At 38.4% G+C, this 21,004-nt stretch overlaps 1 protein-coding gene across 17 annotated transcripts in view; it reads left to right on the plus strand.

Annotated features, from left to right (window-relative positions):
• The window catches only part of AMN1 (antagonist of mitotic exit network 1 homolog), a 78,559-nt gene that overhangs the window by 34,517 nt on the left and 23,038 nt on the right, over positions 1-21,004 (plus strand). For all 17 annotated transcript variants that reach the window (XM_017976013.4, XM_017976008.4, XM_078338939.1 and 14 more), the window contains 4 exons: positions 5,565-5,709; positions 6,577-6,794; positions 7,098-7,154; positions 10,964-11,075. In XM_017976013.4, the coding sequence (XP_017831502.1) occupies positions 5,565-5,709; positions 6,577-6,794; positions 7,098-7,154; positions 10,964-11,075 (532 nt within the window). The remainder of the gene's footprint in view (positions 1-5,564; positions 5,710-6,576; positions 6,795-7,097; positions 7,155-10,963; positions 11,076-21,004) is intronic.

Raw genomic sequence — 21,004 nt, forward strand, 5'->3', positions numbered from 1 at the left:
CAGATACAACATCTGTTACAAAGTTACACACATCTTTGGATGGCTGTTTTTGAAGTATTTCCTAAATCGTTTTATACTCTCTGAATGGAGAAGGCCTTTTTAAACAGGATACCAAAGTTGGTAACCAAGAAAAAAAGAGAAGATGGATTTGATTACATAAAAATACAGATCTCCTTATAGCAAGAAGGAAAAAGAAAGTCAAAAACTTGGAAAAATATTTACAATATCTATGAAAATCTAAGGGCTTTTTTATCTTCACAATATAAAGAATTCCTTCAAACCAATAAGAAAAACAAAACAACCAAATAAAAAACCAGAAGAATCAGGACATACTCAGAGGAAAAAATACAAATCTCCAATAACATATCAAAGGATATTTAACCTCACTAGTCATCAATGTGACAGTTTGCCTTTCAGTTTGGCAGAGACTGAAGAAAAAACCCAAAACCCAATGTTAGCAATAGTGTGGAGAAACTGTCACTTTATCTTCTGCTAGTGAGAATGTAAATTGATTTTAAAATAACCTTTTAGGACAGTGGCATTAACTGTCAAAAGTTCTACAGATTTACTTATTATTAATTCAACAATTTACTTCCTGTAGAAATCTCAGGAAGATAATAGAAAAGTACCCAAGTATAGTCATTATAATATCATTTGTAATAATAAGCATAGTTTTGTATAGCGTATGTTATAAGGAAGACACCTTTATTTCTCACAACATTATCATCTGTTTTAATAATAATGCTAGTGAAGCACAGAGAGAAAACTGAGCTTGATCACAATCATAGGGTTCCAGCTTGGGCAGTCTGCCTGCAGAGCACATGTTCTTAATCTCGGCACAACATTGCCTCCGTAAAACAACCTAAATGTTCAACTCAAGTGTTTGCCAGAACATTTAATAAGTTACAGTACTTGCAGAAAATGGAATAGTATGCAACCACAATCTATTGATTTTATAAAAAAGGGCTCATCTTATATGTGATCTGATCCTGTTGTTCTTCAAAGGGTTTTTTAAACTCAAAAAAACATCAAAATGAATATATGCAGCCACAAAATCATGTCCTTTAGAGCAACATGGATGCAGCTGGAGGCCATTATCCTAAATGAATTAATGCAGACACAGAAAACCAAATACCACATGCTCTCACTTATAAGTGGGAGCTAATCACTGGGTGCATACAGACATAAAGATGGAAACAATACACCCTGAGGACTTCAAAAGGGAGGAAGGAGGGAGGGAAGCAACAGTTGAAAACCTACCTGTCAGGTATTGTGTTCACTGTTTGGATGATGGGTTCAATTGAAGCTAAACTTTAGCATCACGCAGTATATCCATGTAACCTGCACAGGTACCCCTGAATCTAACATTTTAAAAAACTAATATAATTTTATCTCTGGGTATTGGTACTATGGGTAATTTTAGTTATAGAGGTTAAAAATATAGGCTTTGGAATTTAAAGGACCTGGGTTCCAATCCTACCTCTGCTCCTTTTGGCTATGTTCTTTATGTAGGCTACTAGCTCTCAGGGTCTCAATTCCCTATTTGTAAAATGACAATGACCAACCCCTTAGGGGAGAAGAGAGAGAGAGAATATTAAATAGTATAATATATATGACACTTAGTACCCTTCTTGGTAAGCACTTAATAACTAGAAATCATTATTATAATTTGTTGTAGTTTTTCTATATTGTCTGAATGTTTTTTGCTTGTTTTCGGTTTTGTTTTTGTTTTTCTGAGACAGAGTGTGGCTCTGTTGCCCAGGCTGGAGTGCAGTGGTGCAGTCTCAGCTCACTTCAACCTCCACCTCCTGGGTTCAAGCAATTCTCCTGCCTCAGCCACCTGAGTAGGTGGAATTACAGGTGTGTGCCACCACACCTGGCTTTTTTTTTTTTTTTTTTTTTTTTTTGTATTTTTAGTAGACATGGGGCTTCACCATATTGGCCACGCTGGTCTCAAATTCCTGATATCACATGATCCACCAGCCTCAGCCTCCGCCTCCCAAAGTGCTGGGATTACAGGCATAAGCCACCACACCTGGCTTATTGTCTGCATGTTTTACAATAATGATACATTATTTTTATTTTCAGAAAGGTAAAACCATTTCTATTTTGGAAAAAAATAAAGAACAGAAAAATACTCCTAGGAAAGAGCTCAAAAATGCTTAGGAATTAACCTATTATTTGTTGACCTCAAGAAAACACCCAATAATTCTGGGATTGTTTGTATTAGATCCCAAAAATAATGATATATGTTAGAAATAAAACTTGGAGTTGTAAGGAAAAGTGAGTACTCAGACAAAGGATTTTTCAGTAAAGAAAATTTACTTCTGTGTAGAAGGGTGCCTCTTGTAAGGCTGGCCACGAGAGCGCCCCAAATAAAGGCGAGTAGAACTTTTATTTCCAATGCAACTCTTGTCTCTATGTCCTTTCCCCATTGGCTGGGATTGGACTGCACAATCTACACTAGACCCAACTGGCTAAACATTTAAACTACTTTAGATAAGGTGGACCCATGATGGGAGAGAGGGGAGAGGAGGAAGGGGTTGTCTGTGGCAGACTAGAGATTCAGTCTTTTTTAAAATAAGTGTAGGGATGTGAGCTGGTGCTGATAACTTCATGGTGTTGTGGCAGGTTTGGGCATGTAGTAAAATCAGAAAGAAGAAAGTAGGGGGAGGTACTGGGAATTGAATAAAAGGTTGAGCAGGCTGTTTGAAGAGAAACCTTACCATATCTCACAGAAGGCAGGTGTTCTAGATAAGCAACTCTAGTGCTCTGTAAACACTTGGTACACAAGTGATTAAAGACTCATACTTACTAAGCCAGAGGCTCATAGGGAGAGTCTCTAAGGAGAGCATCTGCCAGAGGATTATTACTCACTGCCACATTGGTTAAGCTTCTCAGGTCTATGGATCCTTTCCCTTAATAAGCCATCTCCCAGTGAAAGCTTAGAGAACGAGACAACGCCACACTTTTAGACGAATTATTGTCAGTCACAGATCAGCCGATTCCCAGTGGAGGAGCCCCACGGGTCACCAGCGCGACTCTTGTGGCCGCCGCAGCGGTTTTGCCGGCCCCTCGGCGCAGCAGCTCTTCATGCAGAGCAAACGGGACTGCTACCCTACTGACCGGAGTTTGGAGCTCCAGGAAGTCAGAGCCGCTTGTTGCGGACTCAAGAGGGAAGCCAGACCAGAGATTCCCGGGCAGAAGAGCACCATCAGTTTTATCGCTGCTATTTAGGCTGCCACAGTGGCTTGCTCGGATCCCAGCACTGGGAATCAATAAATCGGACGTCAACTCAGAAACCTAATTAGAAAGGCGGTTCATCTACAATGAAGGGAAAAAAACAGCCTAAGAAGGCCGAGTATACCCAAAATCAGAACCCATCAGCAACGGAACAAGCCCTGATGGAAAAGGACTCATCAGCAGCAGAATAAGTCCTGATGGAAAAAGACTGTGTTCCATTATCTGAAGTAGGCTTTAAAAGTTGGATGATAAGAAAATTCTGGGAGTTAAAGGAACTTGTTCTAACCCAATGTAAAGAAACTAAGAACTTTGAAAAAAGGTTCGATGAAATGATGAAAAGAATAGACAATATAGAGAGGAATACAAATGAACTTATGGAGTTGAAAAATACAACACGAGAACTTAGTGAAATATGTATAAGCTTAAATAGCCGAATGGATCAAGCAGAAGAAAGAATATCAGAGGTCGAAGACCAATTTAATGAAATAAAACGACAAGACAAGAATAGAGAAAAAAGGATAAAAAGGAATGAGCAAAGTCTTCAAGAAATATGGGACTATGTGAAAAGACCTAATATACGTTTGATTGGTGTACCTGAATGTGATGGAGAGAATGAATTCAAGCTGGAAAATATTCTTCAGGATATTATCCAGGAAAATTTTCCTAATTTAGCAAAGCAGGACACTATTCAACCCCAGGCAATACAGAGAACACCACAAAGATATTCCTCAAGAAGACCAGCCCCAAGGCACATAATCGTTAGATTCACCAGGATCGAACAAAGGAGAAAATACTAAGGGCAGCCAGAGGGAAAGATCAGGTTACCCATAAAGGGAAGCCTATTAGGCTTACAGCAGATCTCTCAGCGGAAACCCTACAAGCTAGAAGAGAGTGGGGGCCAATATTCAGTATACTTAAAGAACAGAACTTTCAGCCCAGAATTTCATATCCTGCCAATTTAAGCTTTACAATTGAAGGAAAAATAAAATCTTTTAGGAACAAGCAAGTACTCAGAAATTTTATTACCACCAGGCCTGCCTTACAAGAACTTCTAAAAGAAGCATTATACATAGAAAGGAACAACCAGTATGAGCCTTTCTAAAAATACACCAAAAAGTAAAGAGCATTAACATAAAGAAGAATTTACATCAATGAAAGGATAAAATAGCCAGTTAATATCAAATGGCAGTAACCCTAAATTTCAATCGACTAAATCCCCCAATCAAAAGATACAGACAAAATCTAACCGTATATCTAAAGATATACAAAGACTCAAAATAAAGGGTTGGAAAAAAACTTACCAATTAAATGGAGAGCAAAAATAAATAAATAAAAAGCAGGAGTTGCAATTCTCACAATTAATAAAATAGATTTCAAAGCTACAAGGATACAAGGGTAAAAGGATTAATGTAATAATAAGAGATCTTAACACCCAGATACATAAGACCCATAATGAGATTTAGATTCAACGAGACAGAAAACTGATAACGATATCCAGGACTTGAACTCAGATCCAGAACAAATAAACTCAATAGAGCTCTCCATTTTAAACACACAAAATATATATTATCCACTTTAAACACACAAAATATTGATCGGCCATTATTGATAGCCATTTTAGGAATGAAGTAATATTTCTTTTTCCCTCTTTTTCTCTTTTTCCCTCTTTTTTTCTCTTTTTCTTTCTCTTTCTTCTTAAAAAAAAAAAAAAAAGAACTCCTTGTGCCATCCCTCTGTTTCTCCCCCCAAAAAAAAAGCCATCTCAACAGTGCTTTTTGTCCCAATAAGGACTTTGCTAGCAGTGAAAGCTGCACCTCCAGCTGGATGTAGACTTGGTTTTCTCCTGCTTTATGTGTCTGTCTCTACATGGATATGCTTCTGTATTCTTTGCTGTATTTTACATCAGCCACTTGTCCATCATGACCACCAAAACACTGAATATGGAATAAATGTATTTATAGAAAGAAATAATCGGCTAGCTGTGGTGGCTCACACCTGTAATCCCAAGAATTTGGGTTGGAAGGCCGAGATGGGCAGATCACCAGGTCAAGAGATGGAGACCATCCTGGCCAACATGGTGAGACCCTGCCTACTAAAACTGCAAAAATTAGCTGGCCATGGTGGCGCACACCTGTAGTCCCAGCTACTCGGGAGGCTGAGGCAGAAGAATTGCTTGAACTAGTCGAGGTTGCCATGAGCCAAGATCGTACCACTGCACTCCAGCGTGGTGACAGAGTGAGACTGTCTCAAAATAATAATAATAATAATAATGATAAAATTTTAAAAAGAAATAATTTTTCAAAATCTCTTATTTGTTACAGATTTTACATCCTGAAGTCCAAACTCTAGACCTACGGAGCTGCGATATATCAGATGCTGCTCTCCTGCACCTGTCTACCTGTAGAAAACTAAAGAAATTAAATTTAAATTGTTCAAAAGGGAATCGAGCTTCCGTAACTTCAGAAGGTATGTTTATTAATACTGAGTACATTGGTAGATTACTGTTCACTATCTGGTAAAATTGTGAAGTAAGGGAGAAAATATGTCGAAAGAGAGTATGAAGATGTCAAAGAAATATGAATTATATTTATCAGTAAAAACATTCAGACTAAGAAAATAATCCAAGTTAGAATTCTTGCTTATAATTGGTGGTCAACGTTAAGAAGGACACTGGGTAAGTCATTACCTTGTATTTTAAACATATTTAACATAAACATGGGCCAGGCTAGGTGGCTTCTACCAGTAATCCCAGCACTTTTTTAGCTGGGAGGCTGGTGGACTGCTTGAGCTGAGGAGTTCGGCCAGCCTGGCCAGCATGGTGAACTGCCTCCCACCCCCACTGCGTCTCTACAAAAAATACAAAAATTAGCCAGGCATGATGGTGTACCCTGTAGTCCTAGCTACTTGGGAGACTGAGGCAGGAGAATACCTTGAGCCTGGGAGGTAGAGGTTGAAATGAGTCAAGATTGCCCACTACTCCAGCCTGGGTGACTGGGAGACTCTGTCTCAGATAACTAAAAAATAAAGATTCAAGAAATCATGGATGCATATGTCTATATTTTAAATATTTTGCCTGGTATAGTGGAACAAGAAATGACCAGTTCATATTTTGTTAAGCTTTCTTTGATGCTGTATTACAAAAGAATTAATCATTAGATTAAATTTACCAGGCACTCTCCTATCAGTTTGTGCAATGCAGAGTTTTTTATAGCTAGACAGACTTCATTGTTCAATGTCACTATTAGATGAATTAGTGAATTTTTACCTTTTTTCCCCTCTATAGACCTTTTTTTCCCCAATATTGGGTTTGTATTAAGATATATTTTCCCTCAGGAATAAAAGCTGTGGCTTCATCTTGTTCATATCTACATGAAGCTTCTTTGAAACGATGCTGCAGTCTCACTGATGAAGGAGTCGTTGCTCTTGCACTCAATTGCCAGCTGTTAAAGATCATCGATTTAGGTGGCTGCTTAAATATTACTGATGTGTCCTTACATGCATTAGGAAAAAACTGCCCGTTTTTGCAGTGTGTTGACTTTTCAGCTACTCAGGTAAATGACATATAGGCCAAATGTGTTTGCCAAATGTATTTTCATGACTAATAAGAATGTATAATAATAGTTCATTTTGGTTTTGTTGAAATTATTGACTATTTCATGCTTTTATGGTTGAGTAATTGCAATATATTTTTGCATATTACTCTCAAGTAACAAGGGTGGAAGGTATATATGGCTAAAACACATGTTTGATGAATGGGAAGCAATAAGACTATATCTAAATAAGTCATACATTAAAAAAAATTCTACTTCCATTGTCTGCTCTCATGGGCTGTGTTTCTTTTTCCCTTTGCTTAGGTATCTGACAGTGGTGTGATTGCACTTGTTAGTGGACCTTGTGCCAAGAAATTAGAGGTAATTTTAAAATAATTTTAAAGATAGTGGTGATTAAATTTTTATATTCTCAGAAATTATTTTTAAAACCTAGCAGATAACTGATGCTTTATCAGTTAAGTATTTTATGGACTTTTTGGGGAGAGGGGTTTCTATCTCTTTATTGCCAAAGTAAATAAAAACTGTTAAGCAGGGAAATAAAGCTGTTTTAAAATAAAAACTCATTTTACTTCCAGTAAAATGTCTTATTTGCCAGAAGCTTTAGCTTCTAACAGATTTAAGAATCATCTTATTATGGACGAAGATTGTGAATATTTATTAGTCTAAATGTATAATAGGATTTCAGGTCTGACTGATATTTCTACCAGGAGTACTAATTCTCTTGTCTTCCTGTCATTCTATTTTTCAATAGCCACATTGTATGATCATTTTAAAAGATTTTTTTTTTTTTGAGACAGAGTCTTGCACTGTTGCCCAGGCTGGAGTGCAGTGGCACAATCTCTGCTCACGGCAACCTCCACCTCCCAGGTTCAAGTCTTGCACTGTTGCCCAGGCTGGAGTGCAGTGGCACAATCTCTGCTCACGGCAACCTCCACCTCCCAGGTTCAAGTCTTGCACTGTTTCCCAGGCTGGAGTGCAGTGGCATAATTTCTGCTCAGTGCAACCTCCACCTCCCAGGTTCAAGCAATTCTCCTGCCTCAGCCTCCCAAGTAGCTGGGACTACAGACGTGTGCCACCGGCTAATTTTGTATTTTTAGTAGAGACAGGGTTTCACCATGTTGGCCAGGCTTGTCGCAAACTCCTGACCTCAGATGATCCTCCTGCCTCAGCCTCCCAAAGTGCTGGGATTACAGGTTTGAGCTACCACACCCAGCCTAAAAAAGATCTCAAATTTGTGTACATCCTTTGAATTGAATGACTAATGCACTTGTAACCTATTTCTAAATATATTAAGAAGTCTTTTATCCCAGGATTTTGGTTTCTGGAGGCTGAGGCAGAAGAATTGCTTGAACCCAGTAGGCGGAGGTTGCAGTGAGCAGAGACTATGCCATTGCACTCCAGCTTGGGCAGTAAGAATGAAACTCCATCTAAAATAAAATAAAATAAAGTTACATCTAAAGCCCCACTCCATTATTCTCCCTTTCTGCCTTCAAAGGTAGCCACTATCCTAAATATGATTATGTATCTCTCCTTGCATGTTTGGATACTTTTTCTTTCTTTTTTTCCTGTGGACCTTGCTGAGACAGAAATTGATCCTTTTTCTATTATGTATAAATCCATAAATAAGATATAGCATTGTTTATATAGTTTTAGAATTATGTTTTCTGAAAATTTTCAGGTGTAATTGAGATATAATTTACATATAAGAAAATTCATTCATTTTATGTGTATAATTAGATAAATTTTGGCAAAGATTATATAGCCATATAACCACTACCACAATTGATATATAGAACATTTTCATCACCCTAAAAAGTTTTCTGTTTTCTCTGTGGTTTTCTTTTCTTTTTTTTTTTTTTTGCTCTCTGGTCCTTTGTAGTTGATCCCCTTCTGTGACCCTCTCTTTGGCGAGCACTGATTTACTTTGTCATTGTTTTGCCTTTTCTACAATTGTATATAAATTCAATTTTAGATAAATGGAATTCTGCAAAATATAACATAGTATTTTGATTTTTATTTCTTTCTTTTACTTCTTTCACTTAGCATAATGTTTGCAAGATTGATCCATGTTGTTGCATATGTTAATATTTCATTCCTTTTTATTGCTAAGTAGTATTCCATAGCATGGATATGCTACAACTTATTTATAATTTTACCATTGGATTCAAAGATAAATAGCTGGGGCTTAATTAAACTAAAGAGTTTTGCATAGCAAAAGGAACAGTCAACAGAGTAAACAGATAACCCAGAGTGGGAGAAAATCCTCACAATGTGTACATCTGACAAAGGACTAATATCCAAAATCTAGAACAAACTAAAACAAGTTAGCAAGAAAAAAGGAAACAGTCCCATCAAAGAGTGGGCTAAGGACATGAATAGACAATTCTCAAAAGAATATGTACAAATGGCCAAAAAACATGACAAAATGTTCAATATCACTAATGATTGCAGAAATGCAAACCAAAACCACAATGTGATACCACCTTACTCCTACAAGAATGGCCATAATAAAAAATCAGGCCATGCATGGTGGCTTATGCCTGTAATCCCAGCAATTTAGGAGACCAAGGTGAGTTGATCACCTAAGGTCAGGAGTTTAAGACCAGCCTGGCCAACATGGTGAAACCCCAACTCTACTAAAAATACGAAAATTAGCTGAGCGTGGTGGCATGCTAGCTACTTCGGAGGCTGAGGCAGGAGAATCTCTTGAACCCCCAGGAGGTAGAAGTTGCAGTGAGCCAAGATCACACCACTGCATTCAGGCCTAGATGACAGAGCTGAGACTCTGTCTCAAAACAAAAAAAAAAAAAAGAAAGAAAAAGAAAAAAATTATAGATGTTGGTATGGATGCGGTGAAGAGGGAACACTTCTACACTGCTGGTGGGAATGTAAACTAGTACAACCACTGTGGAAAACAGTGTGGAGATTCCTTAAAGAACTAAAAGTAGAACTACCATTTGATCCAGGAATCCCACTACTGGGTATCTACCCAGAGGAAAAGAAGTCATAATGTGAAAAAGATACTTGCACTCACATGTTTATAGCAGCACAATTTGCAATTGCAAAAATGTGGAACCAACCCAAATGCCCATCAATCAACAAATGGATAAATTATTTATATATATATAAATACACACACACACACAATAAAATACTACTCAGCCATAAGAAGGAATTAATTAATGGCATTCACAGCAACCTGTATAGGACTGGAGACTATTCTTCTAAGTGAAGTTACTCAGGAATGGAAAACCAAACATCGTATGTTCTCACTCATAAGCAGGAGCTAAACTATGAGGTTGCAAAGGCATAGGAATGACACAATAGACTGGGGATTCAGGGGGAAATGACGGGAAGAGGGTGAGGGGTAAAAGACTAAAAATCGGGTTCGGTGTATATTGCTTAGTTGATGGGTACACCAAAATCTCACAAATGAACACTAAAGAACTCAGACATGTAACCAAATACTACCTGTTCCCTAAAAACCGATGGAAATTAAAAAATAATAATAATTGTATCATTTGATGGACATTTGGGTTGCTCCAATTTTAGACTGTTATAAATACTGCTACAGACGTTTGCATACAAGCCTCTGTGTAGACATATGTTTCATTTTTCTTGGGTAAATGCCTAGGAGTGAAATTGCTGGGTCATATAGCAAATACATTTAGTTTTATAAAATACTACCATACTGTTTTCCAAAGGGTCTGAGCTAACATGTTTGAGATTTATATCTATTAATACAAGTATTTTTCATTGTAGCTGTTTTCTCTTATTCTATTCTATTTATAAACCATCGATTTTCCCATTCTCCACTTTTTTACTATTACAAGTAATACTGCAAAGGCCATATTTATAAATTGTTTCCTTGTGCACATGTAGAAGAGATTCTCTATAGTATATATTAATAATTGGAATTGCTGGGTTCTGGGGCATGCTCGTCTTCAGCTTTAATAGATATTACACATTACTTTATAAAATGGTTGGGCATTTAACTTTTTAGGCTGTTCCTTCCAAATTGCTTCAGACTTATACTGGTCTTTTCTATATAGTTTTCCTTGTAAGTAGATATTTGGTACTTTTTGTATCAGAGTCTTTCTCAAAATTGTTCATATTGTTATTATAGATCTAAGTTTTCTTTAGACTTTATTTTCTTTATTTTTGCATAGGAGATTCATATGGGACATTGTGTAAATCTGACTGATGGGGCTGTTGAAGCTGTCCTTACTTACTGTCCTCAGATACGTATATTACTCTTCCATGGATGCCCCTTGATAACAGGTTAGTGCAATAGACTGCTTGGGTTCAAATCCTGGCTTCATCTTTTACTAACTGTGTGACCTTGAGTATATTACTTAACCCATTTCATTATTCAGTTTCCTCATCTGTAAAACAGGCATAATGAAAGTACCTACCTCATAGACTTGGTCATGATTATCTGTGAATTCTTTATATGGTGGCCTCGCACATAGTTAAGAGTTCACTAAATGTTAGTCATGATAAGGCTGGGCACGGTGGCTCACGCCTGTGATCCCAGCACTTTGGGAGTCTGAGGTGGGTGGATCACAAGGGTCAGGAGATCAAGACCATCCTGGCCAACATGGTGAAACCCCGTCTCTTAAAAAAAATGTTAGTCATGATAATGATAATGAAGGTGGTGGTGATGACTGGTGCTCAATAAATGAAGAGGATGATGATGGGAACAATGGTTGTGTTCATGATATTGAACATGATGCTTTATATAAACAATAAGAAAATTTCAAATGTACAATATTACATCTATCAGATATACTAAATGACTTCTTAACTGTTACCAAACTGTAGACATTAAGATCAGAATAATTTGAACTCTTAGGCTAATGTGGCTCTTCACTGAAGGAGAACAAAGTAGCAATAGCCCATTTAGCCTGTATAAGAGCCATGGTATATATCCTCCTACCGTAGAAACCATGGCACCTCACCCTTTCATATTACCCCTATAATAGATCTCATACCATAATATAAACTGGATCTCACTTGTAAATCAGTAGTTATGCCCAGTCATTTCTTTAATTCCAGCTCATTTCTTTAATTACAGTCTAAACAATTTTTTAGAGACGGAGTCCTGCTCTGTCACCCTGGCTGGAGGGCAGAGGCATAATCTCTGCTCGCTGTAACCTCTGCCTCCCAGGTTAAAGTGATACTCCTACCTCAGCCTCTCAAGTAGCTGAGACTACAGGCCTGCACCACCATGTCCAGTTAATTTTTGTATTTTTGGTAGAGATGGGGTTTCATCATATTGGCCAGGCTGGTTTTGAACTCCTGACCTCGTGATCCACCAGCCTCAGCCTCCCAAAGTGCTGGGATTACAGGCGTGAGCCACCGAGCCCAGCCAGTCTAAATGATTATTCTGTAGGTTAAGTTATTATCCTGGAAGTTCCTTTGACAACTTCTCTTTCAGTTTTAGGAAGTTCCTTTGACAACTTCTCTTTTATTTTTAGGAAGTCCCTTTGACAGCTTCTCACTTTTATTTTTAGATTGCCAACCTTAGCCGAAGCTGTAACCATAGATTGTATTTGGGTATCAGTGACATCTGTAGTGAAGATTAGATCTTACTTTATGCAAACACATTTCTTAAGAAACTAGAGCTAGCAAGGGCACATTAGACACTGGTGCCTGGGTGCGGTGGCTTATGCCTGTAATCCCAGCACCTGGGGAGGCTAAGGCGGGTGGATCACTTGAGCCTGGGAGGTCGATGCTGCAGTGAGCCGTGGTCACGCCACTGCACTCCAGTCTGGGTGACAGAGTGAGACCCTGTGTCAAAAAAAAAAAAAAAAGAAAAGAAAAAAAGAAACTGTTAACAGTGGTTAACTCCACAGAAAGTTGTAAAGGGACAAGAGTAGGAAAACTGTCATTGTATACCCTTTTGTATCTTTTGAATTTTAAATCATGTGAATTATTTTTAAACTATTAAAAATTAATTGGCCAGGTGTGGCAGCCATCAAAACACAGATGACCCCTGACTTACAATGATCAATTTACAGTTTTTTGACTTTACAATGGTGCAAAAGCTGTATACATTCAGTAAAGCCATACTTCAAGAACCTATGCAACCATTTTTTTCACTTTCAGTATAGTATTCAATTATCAGGGGGTAACCCCATCATAAGTTGAAAAGCATCTGTAGAGGTAAGGAACAAATATCAATTTTCTTTTTTATTTTATTTATTTGAGGCAGAGTCTCACTTTGTCACCCAGGCTAGAGTGCAGTGACACAATCTCAGCTCACTGCAACCTCCACCTGGGTTCAAGCACTTCTCCTGCCTCAGCCTCCAGAGTAGCTGGGATTACAGGCGTGCACCACCATGCCCTGATAATTTTTGCATATTTAATAGAGATGGAGTTTCACCATGTTGGCCAGGCTGAACCTGAACTCGTGACCTCAGGTGATCTACTCACCTCGGTCTCCAACGTGCTGGGATTACAGGTGTGTGCTACCATGCCCGGCCTAAATACCAATTTTCAAGTCTAGAAAATATACTAGAGTGGTTAATCAGATTTTCAAACCAAGGAGTCTTTTGAGATAAATCATGTCATTATGGAGATCACTAGTAACCAAAGATATGTTAACAGATCATGGATTTAAGATAAATGCCTAGTTGGTTTAATTCCAGAAACCAGGAAAGCATAATCACATTAAATCTTTTCACACCTATGTAATGGCTGAAAATACTGACCTTACCTACTCAACTGTAAACTTCTAAAGGACAGGATTATGCCATTTAAGTATTTGTCTGTCTGTCATATATAGTACAGTATTATACTATAATATATACTCATAAATAGGAATAATTAATTCTTTATTATAAAAGTAAAATTATATTATTCTAGAATTGGAAATTACAATTAAGTTAGCAAGACTCAGTAGATATAAAATTCTAAAGTGAAAGAAATGGTAGAGCTGCAGCTTTTCAAAAGAAATATTGAGAACCAAATTCATGCTGCTACTTCACCTTTCACCTAGAGCCCCATGAGAGAGTGGCAGAGGGCCTGTTACATGTCCTCTGCAGTTGGGAGTGGGCGTAGTAGATCAGCTGCTCAGACAGAAGTGAAGAGGTTTGCCACTGCTTCATTAGAATCAGCCTAAATTCCCAGAATTTGAGGATGTATACGTGTTTCCCACTAGCCAGACTGGGCATAGTGGGAGGGAGAGCCATCCTAGAAGGATCGGTGCAGAGTGTGATGGGTGGGATCTCAACAAAGAGAGTCGTCTATATTTTGCAACTTAAAATGTGATTGAGCATATATAGCAGAAATAATTAGAAAGTCATAGTATTAACTAAATTTTCATTCAGGAGCAGGGTAAGAATAATCCTTCAATGAACAGCTTTAGAGGGACCAAAGGAGACAAAAGTAGAGTGGCTGTTAATGTTGTACCTTAAGAGCCATCCTTGTTCAACATGCAAATTAACATACCATTATAGGCCAGGCACAGTGGCTCATGCCTGTAATCCTGGCACTTTGGGAGGCTGAGGTGGGCGGATCACTTGAGGTCAGGAGTTCAAGACCAGCCTGGTCAACATGGTGAAATCCTGTCTCTACTAAAAGTACAAAAATTAGCCGGGTGTAGTGGCAGACGCCTGTAATCCCAGCTCCTTGGGAGGCTGGGGCAGAATCACTTGAACCTGGAAGGCAGCGGTGGCAGTGAGCTGTGATTACACCACTGCACTCCAGCCTGGGCAATAGAGGGCAACTCCATCTCAACAACAACAAAAAATTATAGAAAACAAAATGTAATTACAATGATAAAAATCTAAAAGATATGATATAAATGTAATTCACTGAAGAACCACCTTAGATTTTGTATTTCCCCTTATGTTTCAGAGCAATTCTATTGGTTTTACTTCATATTTTTATGTTGGTGATGAGAAAATACTTAACTATTTGTAGGTTTCAGTAATTGAAACAATACTTTCTGGTAGTATTTTTCAAATAGGCCCCAGGACCCATTTACAGGATCCCAAAGAGTTTTTGTTTATGTATGTCATATTTGTTAAATTAAAATTTCTATTAAAACAGATAAATTTTTAATAGACATTCTTTTTTTATTACCTAGAAAAGAGATATATTTTCATTCAGATCATCACTTTTCAGATCATTGTGGATACTTTTCTTTGATACCCCAAAACTCAGCACGTGGTAATTGCTTAAGGGTTATTGCAATGTGGAAGTCAAAAATATATCAATGAACTTTTCATACATTTGTGTTATGATCCACTATGATCAACTTTTGAGTTGATCTTTACCCATGCATGATTTTGTAACATCATGCCTTGGCAGTTTGGAAAATATTGGTTCTCTGAGTTATATAAATGTCTTATATATTAACACATTTCATTATCCAAAACAAAAATCAGTTGTTAATATCATGACTGATGTCATTAGAAAGGACCTGAATAGCTTTCAAGATCACAGTGGCAGCTACAAGGCTTCCAAAATTCACTTGAGAGCTAAAGTTTTATCACTGATAACAAATCCTTGTCATTTCTTTTCTTTGAAATGACAGCCTTATTTCTCCCATTTTCACAAAATACTCTGCCAAGTACTCAAATAAGAATAACCTTACACTGCCAGTCATTGTATTAGTCTGTTTTCACCCTGCTGATACAGACAAACCCAAGACTGGGTAATTTATAAAGAAAAAGAGGTTTAATGGACTCAGTTCCACATGGTTGGGAAGGCCTCACAATCATGGCTGAACACAAAAGGCACGTCTTACATGGCAGCAGACAAGTGAGAATGCGAGCCAAGTGAAAGGGTTTCTTTCCTCTTTTAAAGCCATCAGATCTCATGATACTAATTTGCTATCACAAGAACAGCACAGGAAAGACTTGCCCCCATGATTCAATTACCTCCCACCAGGTCCCTCTCACAACATGTGGGAATTGTGATAGCTACAGTTCAAGATGAGATTTGGGTGGCGACACAGCCAAACTGTATCAGTCATTCTTTTAAAAAGCAAAAATGATGTTCCATGAGAAAAGTGACTAGTTCAGTTCACATCCCTGAAAGGGTCTCAGACTATAGAATATGCAGATCAGGCCAGGCGCGGTGGCTCACAGCTGTAATCCCAGCACTTTGGGAGGCCGAGGCAGACAGATCATGAGGTCAAGAGATCGAGACCATCCTGGCCAACATGGTAAAACCCCATCTCTACTAAAAACACAAAAATTAGCTGGACACAGTGGCACACACCTGTAATCCCAGCTACTCTGGTGGCTGAGGCAGGAGGATCACTTGAGCTTGGGAGGCAGAGGTTGCAGTTAGCCAAGATTGTGCCACCGCACTCCATCCTGAGTGACAGGGTGAGACTCTGTCTCAAAAGAAAAGGAAAGAATAGCATATCCCTTCCAAATCACTTCTTTTTTTTTTTCCAAATCATTTCTTATATTTTCATATGACTGCCGGAAGTGGTGAAAGTAGACATAGAAATGGCAGGGGTTCAAAATATTTGGAATAAAATAAAAATATTTTTGGATCAAAGTTGGTAAATGCTGGACTAGGTGTAACTGTTACATAAATGATCCAAAAATGACCTTTGGGGCCCTGTTTTGTTTACTTCTTCACAGCAACCAGGACTGTTAGCTCAAAAGCCCCTCAGCACCAAATCCAACTTTTACACATCCAGTTGTTTAAGTATAACCTAAATAAGCAAACCATTAGCCATCTAGAGCCCACCTGCTTTACATACACCCTGCAAACTACACTCAACATCTGCTACCGATAAATAAGATAAAAATCCTGGCATATAAAAGACCCCAACCCACTGCTGTCCTTTGGAGCTCTCTAACCCAGAGATCCCCCAATCTTTCTGCTAAACAACATCATGACAGGAATTCTCTTACCCTCCCCTTTCTCGGTAGTGGCCGCCCTACACTGTTGTTGCCTTTGGCAGCCTTCATGCTGTGAGGGACTTTCTGCGTGCAAACCTGTCAAAGCCCTGTCCAAAAAGAGCTTGTTGTGTCTCACTGCCACCTTGTGGTCACATTCTTTTTCTTTGTGCTGCCCTGAAATCTTTCAGATTAACAACAGTTACATAGTATGGCATAACATAAAATAAAAAGTGTTTATATGTCCAAAAAGTCTGTGAAGTGCAACATGCCACTATTATGAATGTTAATTTGTCAAAGGCTCTGAGAAACACTATAGATAAGAAACTGTTTAACTTTGTTTATCCAAGCATTTCCAAATTTCTAGCATGGAACACTTTTTTGATTAACCTAGCCAACTCCATCATATTTTATTATGTTATTTTTCTGATCCCTGATTTCACAGAATAGGAAAGTGAGATATTAAAATGTCATTTGTGGTAGGGTACAGTGGCTCATGCCTGTCATCCCAGCACTTTGGGAAGCTGAGGTGGGTGGATTGCTTGAACCCAGGAATTTGACACCAGCCTGGGCCACATAGTGAAACCCTGCATCTATAAAAAAATTTGTAAATGAGCTGGGCATGGTGGTGCACGCCTGTAGTCCCAGCTACTTAGGAGGCTGAGGTGGGAGGATCGCTTGAGGCCCGAGGAGTTTGAAACAAGACTGCACAACATTAACTGAGACTCGGTCTCTAAAAAAACAATAATAGTGCTAAGACTAAAACTAAAATCTTAAGATATAGCAAAATGAGCACTGACCCCATCTGTTGCCATCTCTCCAAAACATCGAATGCATCATTTACTCTTATGGATCTCAACTTTCCCATGTGCATATTGGCCAATTATCATAACATTGAGAGATCTAATATTAATAATAATGCAAGAGGCTGGGCGTGGTGCCTCACCCCTGTAATTCCAGCACCATGGGAGGCCAAAGCGGGTAGATAACCTGAGATCAGGACTACAAGACCAGCCTGGCCAATACGGTGAAACCCGGTCTCTACAAAAAATACAAAAATCAGCCGGGCGTGATGGTGCATGCCTGTAATCCCAGCTACTTGGGAGGCTGAGGCAGGAGAATTGCTTGAACCAGGGAGGCAGAGGTTGTAGTGAGCTGAAATTGTGCCACTGCACTCCAGCTTGGGCAACAAGAGTGAAACTCCATCTCAAAAATTAAAAAAAATAAACATAATAATACAAGAGTTCATACAATGTATTCAACCTTATCAAAAAAATAAATTTTTTTAAATAGTTGATATAAAATGGCTTTTATTAATAAAGTTTCTTTACAGAGAAAAAAGCTGAAGAAATTTTAACTACGTAGATCATTTCTACTTTTCCCACTTTCTCATCAATACCCCTAAATCTTCTATAATGATATATTTTTGCTAACATTATTGAATGGAAATAAAGTGGGCTAACATGTTCACCTTACATTTGATTTTTAATTTCTTCTTTTTCCAAGGAAGATAAATGCTGGTTGTGTTTGTGGGGTTTTTTTTTTTCTGTTAGATAAATGGAAATCCTTTCTTTCTTATGACACTTTATATAACATGATTCCTCTTATATATTCATATGATTGCTCACATATAAGTATTTAAGACAATAACATGTATACTCTATAGAAAGTATTTACTATACTTGCATATGCATGTGCAATTATAATATTGTTACCCTCAAAACAACCTGACTCGCAAATTAAATTAGCAGTGCTCACTGTCATTTTCCATCAGATCTCCTGAATTAACCTATCTTCTCTACTATGTTTCTAAGTATTTATAAAATTTCTTAACATTAGTCAGACTAAAATATAACTTCACATTATCAATTAAGACTTGAAACTGTTAGAAGCACTATGACTTAGTTTCTGCAGAAGAGAAAAACTAAGCTGCTATTTGAAATATGAAAATTATAGTTTTATAGATGTCATAACAGCTATGAAAATAGTTTTTAAACTTACTAAATGATTTTAATTCAATTATGTCTGCAATGATTGGCAGTAAGTTCAACTTGTACCTTTGTAATCTCCTACAACAGACATGCATTTCTGTTTCTTGTAATTAAGCATGTTTCACAGTATTCAAAGACACGGAGGATTTTAGAGGGCAATAAAGCAGTTAGAGAGTCCGTATGTTTTACACTGAGAGGCAGGAAAATCCATCAGGAAATCTGCCACTTTCAATTTAGTTGACTTGAATTTGTCATATCTGAGGATTTGTTTCAACCTAATTAAAGGCAAATTCTTTACTGAGATTCTGGATAATATAAACGTCAAGATTTACAACAAAGAGCCAAAAACGGTATTTTAAAATTTTATTTATTTATTTAGAAATAGAGACAGGGTTTCGCCATGTTGGTCAGACTGGTCTCAAACTCCTGGGCTCAAGCGATCCACCCACTTCAGCCTCCCAAAGTGTTGGGATTACAGGTCTGAGCTGCCATGCCCAGCCAAAACAGAATTGTTTGTTTATTTGTTTGTTTGAGACAGAGTTTCGCTCTTGTTGCCTGGGCTGGAGTGCAATGGCGTGATAGCTCACTGCAACCTCCTCCTCCCAGGTTCAAGTAATTCTCTTGCCTCAGCCTCCCAAGTAGCTGGGATTATAGGCATGCAACACCACGCCTGGCTAATTTTTTGTAATTTTAATAGAAACGGGGTTTCATCATGTTAGCCAGGCTGGTCTCAAACTCCTGACCTCAGGTGATCTGCCTGCCTTGGCCTCCCAAAGTGCTGGGATTACAGGTTTGAGCCACCACGCCTGGCCCCAAAACAGTATTTTAAGACCCAAGTGGTTTGCTTTAGGGTTTCCCTTTAATTAAAGCTGATTCTTTGCTTAAAGGGATAACTCATTTTTTTATTTCATAGTTTTCTTAATTCTATATTCTGTTTTCTCATCATTCATTCATTCCTGATCCTGCAGGACATATTTCTTTTTGCCAGATCACTGTAATGAAGCATTAGGACTTCGATCATCATTTGTAAAAATATGCTCAAGCCGTACTTTTTTCATGGTGTGTTCTATAATAATGTCTAAATTGGGCCAGGCATGGTGGCTCACACCTATAATCCCAGCACTTTGGAGGCTGAGGCGGGCAAATCACAAGGTCAGGAGTTCGAGACCAGCCTGACCAACATGATGAAACCCTGTCTCTACAAAAAATACAAAAATTAGCCGGGCAGGGTGGCACACCCCTGTAATCTTGGCTACTCAGGTGGCTGAGGCAGGAGAATTGCTTGAATCCAGGAGGTGGAGGTTGCAGTGAGCTGAGACTGCGCCACTGCACTGCAGCCTGGACGACAGAGCGAGACTCCATCTCATACAAACTCTAAATTACATTTTCCTTGAACATTTGAAAAAAAATACTTTGTGAATAGTTTGTATTTCCCATAGTTTCTTCTTATTCTTGGTGCTCCAAATGCTCCTGCCATGAATCTTTCAAAGATTCGTGTATCTTTGAAAGATACATTTATCTTGTCATCTATATTGTCATAGATTTTTACAGAGGTGGTCAACAGTTGCTTAGAGGTTGGGAGGCAGAAAGGTTTAATACCTTTCCTCACCCATCATAAGGGTCAAGGCTGACAGTCCTATAGGAAAAGGCAGGTTAATAAGAGAAAGTCATAGCAGGTTTATTTAGTCAAAGATTTATAGGAGACTTCAGAAATGAAGAACCAAACACCCAGGAAAAACTGCTTGTTTTTATGCTTATGAAGCATGGACAGCCATGTAGAAATGTGATTGGAGAAGAGAATGAGCTAATAGTAACAGAGTGGAGAAACCCTGCAGGGCCTGTTTGTTCAGATTCTTCTTGGCCTTTCTTTGTGGCATTCCTTTTTCCAGGGTACAGGGTGGGGCCCCTCCGGAATCAGGGTACAGGGCGGGGCCCCTCTGACCTCCTATCCAACAAGGATAGATCAGAGAATTTCTTTATGGCCACCTCCTAGGTAGAAAGGCTGGGGAAGTTGAGAGTAATATTTTTAGGTTTTATGGCTTACTTTGGGGAAAAGGGTTCTAGTTTCTCTGACCCACCTGGGGGAAGAGGAATCCTGGTTTCTGTGACTCCCCTGGGGAGAATAAAGGGTAAGAGATAGGAAGGCAGGAAAAGGTCAGAGACCTTGGTTTTGAGGCTGATTCTGAGGCCTTCCAATGTCCTTTAGTTCAAAGTACTCAGCATGCCAAAGTACCATACTTTGGGGATTCGTTTTCTGAGCCCCAACAGGGTCATCTATACAACTCCTTCATTTTAAAGAGAAGGGAACAGAGATACAATTGATTTAAGTGGTTTGCCCCACATCTTAGAA

This window comes from Callithrix jacchus, chromosome 9, assembly GCF_049354715.1.
Source record: "Callithrix jacchus isolate 240 chromosome 9, calJac240_pri, whole genome shotgun sequence".
In the NCBI taxonomy this organism is placed as follows: Eukaryota; Metazoa; Chordata; class Mammalia; order Primates; family Cebidae; genus Callithrix; species Callithrix jacchus.